The sequence below is a fragment of the Medicago truncatula genome, chromosome 6, assembly GCF_003473485.1.
Source record: "Medicago truncatula cultivar Jemalong A17 chromosome 6, MtrunA17r5.0-ANR, whole genome shotgun sequence".
NCBI lineage: Eukaryota > Viridiplantae > Streptophyta > Magnoliopsida > Fabales > Fabaceae > Medicago > Medicago truncatula.
In genome coordinates, this window is record NC_053047.1 from 2,889,265 (window position 1) to 2,897,958 (window position 8,694).

The 8,694-nt window shown below is 32.9% G+C and overlaps 1 protein-coding gene and 1 long non-coding RNA gene across 2 annotated transcripts; one reads left to right on the forward strand and one right to left on the reverse strand.

Annotated features, from left to right (window-relative positions):
* The first annotated feature begins 213 nt into the window (after positions 1-213).
* On the forward strand, positions 214-1,645 carry LOC11414906 (UPF0481 protein At3g47200). Its single transcript, XM_003618421.3, has one exon. It carries the CDS (start codon positions 247-249, stop codon positions 1,525-1,527), a length of 1,281 nt encoding a protein of 426 aa, XP_003618469.1. The 5' UTR covers positions 214-246; the 3' UTR covers positions 1,528-1,645.
* Positions 1,646-3,162: 1,517 nt separating this feature from the next.
* On the reverse strand, positions 3,163-4,410 carry LOC120576131 (uncharacterized). The gene is made up of 3 exons (XR_005642233.1): positions 4,140-4,410; positions 3,695-3,926; positions 3,163-3,536 (listed from the first exon to the last, which is right to left on the reverse strand). It is a non-coding gene; the product is annotated as an uncharacterized lncRNA (long non-coding RNA).
* Between the last annotated feature and the right edge of the window lie 4,284 nt (positions 4,411-8,694).

The following is an 8,694-nucleotide window of genomic DNA, read 5'->3' on the forward strand; positions in this document are numbered from 1 at the left end:
ATCAAAAACAATGCAATCATTAATCATTTGTAACTATTTGAATATTTTTATTAATATAATTTTATAAAAACTTGTGATATAATGACATCATTAAAATTATGAAATAATGACATCATAAAGACAAATATTAACTAAGAAATATAAAAATCATTTTGAAAGTATTCATATAATAAGGACACGAGGGAGTTCCAAAAGACAACCTGATTCCAAAGACCAAGCTTTTCATTTTCTTGCTGACCTCTCAAGATGTCATTCTCCCGCTTGGTTAATGATATCAAAACCATGCTCGACACAGCAGAGCCACCTTCAACCTATGATTGTTGCATCTACAAGGTCCCCTCTGATATTCGCACACTCAACGAAAACGCATACACCCCCAAGTTCGTTTCCATCGGCCCCTTTCACCACGGTCACCCCCACCCCCAGATCCAAAACATGGAACGACAAAAACTCATTTACTTCAAAGATTTTCTCCAACGAACCGAGACAACTTTAAACGAAATGGTCTACTACATAGATGCTATCTTATCTGATTTCAAATGCTGTTATTCCGAAACTCTACCATTTTCTCATGATGAACTTGTCAAGTTAATCTTAATCGATTCTGGTTTTATAATTGAACTTTTTTGCAGATCCTATTATGATGTTCGGTGCATTAATATTCTCTCTATACCTTGGTTATATGTTGGTATAAGATCAGATTTAATGTTACTTGAAAATCAGCTTCCCTATTTCGTTATTGAAAAAATTTACAGTCTTTCATTGAGTTCTACAAATGCTAGTGTTCCTAACACTAACATCCCTTCTTTTCTTAAACTCACTACTGATTATTTTGATTATTACAATAAATCAAAATTGGATTTTGATAAGGGTGATATTAGTATAAGGCACTTCACTGATCTGATTAGGATATTTCATTTGCAACATCCTATTGAAAATCGGCCGAGTAGAGACAACATCAACAAACAGATAATACATCTACCTAGTGCAACTGAGTTGTTAGAAGCTGGAGTTAGGTTTAAAGTGAACACTGAAAGTAAGTGTTTACTTGACTTGAGGTTTTCGGGAGGAGTTCTTGAAATTCCTCAATTAATAGCTCACGATGGGACCGAAATTATGTTTCGGAATATGGTTGCTTTGGAGCAGTGTCGTTACCCTTATGAGTCATATATTACTGACTATGTTGCTGTTTTGGATTACCTTATAAATACTGGCAAGGATGTGGATATACTTGTTCAGAACAAAATACTGGAAAATATGCTTGGAGATAGTGATTCTGTGGCTAACTTGTTTAATGGTCTTTCCAAATATGTTATACATTCTAATATCAGTCTTCAATTCTCTATTCTTTGCAAAGATTTGAATGCTTTTTGTGGGAATCCTTGGCGCCAGTTAATGTTGACGTTGAAGTTGAAGTCCACTCTGATGCGTGATTACTGCAGTACTCCTTGGCAAGCTGCTGCTTCCTTTGCTGGAATCTTACTACTTGTTCTCACTTTAATTCAAACAGTTTGTTCTTGCAAGTAGTACAACAACCTAATGCTTCCTAGTGATTTCTTTCATTGTTGAGTTCATAATTATTGCTATTAGTATTATCACCAATGTACGTTGTTTGTTTCAATGGTTTCATTATCTTTTGTGTGTTGTGTCCTTAGATTGAAATTGTAATTTCATATAAATAAAGCAACTTGATCATGTTGTATTGTTGTTGAACAAAATTGGTCTGATAGTGTTGTTGGCAAAATCTAGGGTTTCAGGTAGAAACTCCTAACTATACTAGACTTATCACCCGTGCTGCCGCACGGGTCATAAACAATGTAAATATATTTTGAAAAAACAAAAATACATCGTATAATTCCAACTTAATATCCAAATGTCATAACTTTAAGGGTTAATAGTCTTTTTCACCCCTGTAATATATGTCATATCCGGTTTTCGCCCCTATAAAATTTTCGGTTTGATTTGCACCCTCGTAAAATTTTTATTTTCCGGAAAACACCCTTAATAGGCCATTCAAAAACCAAAATTTCTTGAAAAAAAATTCTGAAAATGGCCTATTAGGGGTGTTTTTCGGAAAATAAAAATTTTACGAGGGTGCAAATCAAACCGAAAATTTTATAGGGGCGAAAACCGAAAATGACATATATTACAGGGGTGAAAAACACTATTAACCCTAACTTTAAATTTAAAAATAATGGAAGTTTCCGTGTCTACACATTTATGAAAATTTCTTTAAACACTACAAACAAAGTATCATCAATGCAAACACTTTCATCTATTAGCAAAATTTTTAGTCCATTTCTTGAAGTAACCCTTGACATTGATACATAAAATTGACCATGCGAAAACAAAGGTAAAGTAACTATACTTGACATGATTTCAAATTGGAATTGGTAAGTTTCAACAGGCTGCTTAACTACACAATGAAGAATGGCAATACTAAACTTGAACAATGGAGAATGACAATTATTAAACTGGAATAAGCTAAAAAATTAAAATAGCTCAAATATAAAGTAGGAGATAAACCAAAATGCAGTATAACTTCATGAATGATAAACCCCAACAATTAACTTCATGAATGATAATCCAGGATGCTCATAGGCATTATTGAGACTTTAGAGTTTAAATTGCGGCAACATCGCAATATTGGGACCTTAATATTACCTGATGTTTAAATAAACGTTATTTATTTTTGTCATTAAAGGAAGATATCATGTTACTGATTCACAAAGTGATTTTCAAGGATATCATTGTAATATTTTTTTTTTCTGTACTTGCTAAAGATATAACAATAACAGAAGAATATTAAAACAGAGTAAATGGTCTTGCAATGATGCAACCATAAACATGAGCTGAATGGCATATATCTTTGTTAACTTGCGCTATTTGAAACCGAAATCACCTAAATATGGCCATTAGCATGTACATCCCTGCAGCAAAGAAGCATGACAGATTGAGGATCCTGAGCCTCGGCAAACATCACAGAGGTTGCATTGTCATTATTCTCAATAAGCGTCTTCTTCCATTGAACCACTTCACCAAAAGCAGTATAATAATAATTTGATACAATCATCAATGTGATTATAACATCATAACATCAGAGAAAGCAATAACAACAATTGAAAACAAACGAAACACAAATTTATTTAAGATAGCGGCGAAACTAACAGACGGATACCAAAAGGTGTTAGTGCACACCAAATAAGTTTCAAATGTTACATCAAAACAGAAATATGACAGAAATAAATAAAAATAAAAAAACACAAAGACTAAACCAACAAAGTCCCTGACTTGATTAAAGTTAGGAAACACCGGAACACGACCACAAAATCTTAAGCATCATTCTCTTGTTTGACACAGTTAAGCTTCGTAGGTTTGGTGATTGATTTCTCACCAACATCTTCAACATCCTTTGTAGCAGACCCAACACTATCAGCAACCCTCTTACCAACGATCTTCTTAGTTTTAGGTGTGGTTTCTTCAACTGCATCCTTTATGGAGAACTTACTGGAGTCATTGCACTCAACAACCCTTTCCTGTAAGTAGCAAAAACAAAACAATTCATTAATTTGATTCAACAAACCCTTACCTCAACATCTGATCCATCAATCCTAAAAATAAAAGAAGAATTTGTTAATATTCCTGAAACACATAATTCAAGTATAAAGGATTCAATGTTATGTAAATTACTTACTCAAGGTCCTCCAATGTTATGTCAAGCAGTTTGCTCCTCTTGCCATTGACTTCCTTAACCTTCAAAGTGTCTCTTTCAACGACATGGCCAATTACATATGTGAAACACAACAAAAGCTCACTATGTCAATAGACAACTCAATCTTATAAAACGTATATATTTAACACAGAAACAATTACTATCTTACCTATATGTTTATCCTCCTTGTCCACTTCCAAAATGTTTCTACAGGCTACAAAATCGAAATGATTCACAAGTATGTTAGAAGCTTCGACCTTGGTAAACTTATCAGTAAGATTGGGCTTGAAACAGTGTCCAGTGAAACTAATAACTTTGTATAAATCAAGTGCCTTTTCTTTTATGTGAAAGTAAACCTTTTTTGAATCAATAAGCGGAACGGATTAGCGTTTTTGGAGCCATGTATAGGAAAGATTCAAAATCGAACCTTTTGAACTCAGTGATGGAGGAGAATCAGAAGATTGAGTTGAGAATTTGAAATCGCTGACGGTGAAGGACGGTTGAGAATCGTTAATCCATCTGAAGGACCTGAAAAGTTGTCGTTGGTGGCGCCGCCGATGGTTTGGAAGATCGGTGATAGGTTGTGTGAAGAAGCCGAAGCAGTTTTGGATGAAGAGGAGGCGGTGAAGGAGTCTGTTTGGATGGAGTGTGAAGAGGAGATGGTGAGATGTTTGGTCTCCGATGGATGGGGGGAGAGCGTTGTGGGTGGTGATGATGATAAAAGGAAGAAAAAGAAACGCGTGGAGTGAACCATCAATTTAGTCCCTCAATTTTCACGGGTCTCCCAAATTCGTCCCTCAATTATGCGAAATATCAATTTAATCCCTGAATTTATCAGACGTCCATCAAAAAGGTCCATCCGTTAACGGGCTCCGTTAGCCGTGCTGACATGTCGCCTTGCATGTTGTGCTGTCTTGTACGCGTGGCAAGAAGGAAGCCACGTGTTCAGAGACGAATTTGATTGATTTGGAAAATGTTCACTTTTCATTTTTCATGTTTTTCCCATTTTGCCCCTGCATTACATATTCATCCTTCTTCACATTTTACTCAGAAAAATCAAAAACATCATTGACTCTTCTCCTTCCCGCTAAAACGTTCTCCATTGTCACCCCTCCAAAATCATCATCATCTCCATTGATTGGGTTAGATGGATGCTTTCTTAAGGGGTATTATGAAGGGCAACTTTTGTCTGCTGTGGGACAAGATGGAAATAACCAGATTTATGTCATTGCTTATGCCATTGTGGAGAATAAAGATAACTGGAAATGGTTTTTGGAATTACTACATAAAGATCTTGGAAATTATGAGCATAATGGATGGAATTTCATCTCAGACATGCAAAAGGTATGAATAACCATCTTAGTCTTTTTCTCATTCATGTTATGTCCCTTTTTTGCATGCATACTGATGTATAGTAATAGCTAAAAATGTTATAGTTTTAGAACTGATGTTATAGTAAGTAAAATAATGCAAGGACTATTTTGATATTTATTAATATAATTCAGGGACTATGTTGGTAGTTAGAAATATAATACAGGGACTGTTTTGATAGTAAGTAGTATAATTCAGGGACTACTTTGATGGATAGTGATATAATTCAGGGAATATTGATTCTGTAATTGTTAAAATTGGCAGGGTTTGATTCCAGCCATGCAAGAAGTGATGTCAGGGGTGCCACATAGGTATTGTGCAATGCATCTATGGAGGAACTTCACAAAACAATGGAAGGATAAGGAATTGAGAGGGGTGGTATGAGAGTGTGCAAGGGCAACAATTAGTATATTAATTGAAAGACTGATATGATTGATTCTGTTATGATTTTAGGGACTAATTTGATTGAATTTGAAATTTCAGAGTGTTGCACCAAAAGGAGGTATGGCCTTAGAGGACTTCCTTCAGCTGACAGGCCTAAGAATACACCAATGAGGGACCTGCACCAGCTCATCCAACTCCTGCTTATGTAATTTCTCTGACTTATGACTTATTACCTATGACTTTTGCTTATGTAATATTTCAGTTTCAATTTGTGTGTTCTGTAATTTCAAGGATCAATTTGATATATGATTAAAATATTCATGGACTTATTTGATGGTTTTTATTATGATGCGGGGATGTATTTGAAGGTTACATTTCTGAATCATCTTCAACCTCTTTTCATAACCCATTAAACTTGCAGCTTGAAGATGAAGCTCGACTTTTCCATATTCCCACCCCCCATCATTTCAGATTCAATTTCAAGCGTTTTGCTTCAAGAAATTTTGTGGATTTTAACAAAAAATGATTTTAATAATAAAATGCAATATATAATTGGTAAGATTTGATAAAAGTATGCATATGAAATAAAGGCTAACAACAGAATAAGGTTTTGAACGAAACAAAATTCAGATTAAGTTCAAAAAACATAACATTACACAATACAGTCTGAATCCTTAGATAATAGACCAAGAAATTACGACAACACTAAATAGGAAGAGTGCCAAAATTGGTATAAACATTAATCTAAAAACAAAAAACGCAAAAAGGATATTTCAATTCTCAAAAAAAATATGTATATTGATAAAATGCATGTTAAATTAGAATACCAGTTAAGCAGTGGTTTGAGAGGAAGGTTGTAAGGTCACGTTCTTCCATTTGTAAAAATCAAAATATCAAAATATATGATTCTTCTGCTGTCTATGTAATTTACCACGGTTTAGGTTTTTTTTTTCTTGAGAAAAACTCGGTTTAGGGTTTGCTATATATAGCCGAGTTTGCATGGAAATTAGGGTAGATGAGTTTTTAATTAACCACGGTTTAATTAAATAAATAAGGGTAGGAGAATACATTATTATATGTAGGGGCCGAGGTTCAAACCCCGGACACCCCACTTATTCACCTTATAAGATGAATTCTAGCCATTTGGCTACCTGACAAAAAAAAATGCCACATGGGGTGTGTGTATGAGTGGTCCGGAGAAAAAGGATGTACATGTATCTTTACTCAAAACACTATATGACAATAGTCTCTCCCTTCTTTGTCTTTTTCTCAACATATAAGTGAAATGACACATATACCTCATGTCTTAAAATTTTGGATAAAGATGTGGTGTCAATCTCATACGTGTGATTGCTCTTATTCTAATGTGATGACATGACACATCTAAATGTATATCCAATTGTCTCTTTAGTTCAAACTTCATAGTACCTTGAAAGAAAAAAAAACCAGGTCACAACGAATCTAAATGTCGCTATCAATTCCATATGAAAATCCTACGAGACCGTTTGGTAAGACACATATATTAGCTTATAGCCAATAGGGTATAAGCTCGTTTGACAAAAAAAGCTCAATTTGGTAACACTTTTTTACCATGAGTTTATAGCTTATTTCACGAGCTTATAATCTATTTTTCAGAAGCTATTCCAAGTAGCGTTTGAGCTTATAGCTTATAGCTTCTCACTTTTTCTTCCACTTTACCCTTATTATTTCATCTAAATTCCATTTTTACCCACTACAATTTATTATAATATAGCTACATAATAAATACCACTGTCTATTTTTATTTTTTTTTAGAAAATATTACTAGCCCTTGTTAATAAATACACCAACCAACTTTCAATGTAATTCTCTGTATACAATATACCATTTTTTTTACGGAACAATATACTTATAGTTTTTTTTAAGGAACAATATAATATTAGTGTTATTTTTTTACTCTATGGCTTTCGTTGTTATTTTCTTTTATACAATATGCCTTAAATTTTTTTTTGACGCAACGCAACAATGTACCTTTAGTTTTTATTTATTTATTTATGAAAATATACCTTAGTTATGTTCTTTATTATTTTTTTTAAGCTCACGGACATGTTCTTTATTCTTTGATTGTTCTTTAAAAAATATATCATTAATTGTGTTACATTTTAATGAAATTATATCTTTCATTATTTTAAAGTATTTTTTAAAGAAAATTTAGATTACGAAATTACAATTACTTAAATATTATTTGATATGATTTTATTATAAATTAAGAATGCCCTTTATGTCATTTTACATTTATCAGCTAGTTGAACTGCTAGTTTTACCAAATATTTCAGTTAGCTTATAAGCTATCAGTCATCAGTCATCAACTATAAGTTATCAGTCATCAGATATCAGTTATAAACTATCAACTATCTTATCAGTTATCCGCTATTTCTACCAAACAGAGCCTACATATCCATCCATTATTATAGATTTATAAACAACAGAGAACAATATTGTCTATAAAAGAATTAGAAATATTGATTGGCATGTTCTTGTAATAGGTCAATAGTGCTATGATAAATCAAGAGTACTACATTTATTACCCTTTACACAAATTCAGATTACTGCATTTATTACCCTTTACCCAAGTGGTCTTGAGACCGGTTGTATGTTTTTGAGCTATTTTTATGCTCATTTGATTTTTTTTTCCTTTTTGGTTTATTTGAACCGAGCCGTTGAGCTGAATCGAATGGTTCATGAGTTTGAATTGAATCGAGTTTGAATTAAAAAAAAAGTTTGTAATTAACTTAAGTTTCAAGTCGATTTAAATCTTATCAAGTCGAGCCGAACTAAACAAGGCTCGACTCGACTCATTTCCGACCCTACCCTCAATGCTTTTTAAAAGATGCAGCATTATTTTATTTATATTTTTTATCCATCCATAAAAAACAATACAATCATTAATCATTTATAACTATTTGAATATTTTTACAAAAATAATTTTATAAAAAATTGTGAAATAATGATATCATAAAGACAAATATTAAATACTCCATCCGGTCTTATTTATAAGAGAAATTTGACTTTTTAGATTTATTGAGTAATTGGTGTATCTTATCTAAAATATAGACAAAATACATCATTTATGCAATGAATCAAAAACGTCTAATGTTTCTTATAAACATGGCCCGAGGGAGTAAGAAATATAAAAATCATTTTGAAAATCTTTATATAATAAGGACACGAGGTTCCAACGACCAAGC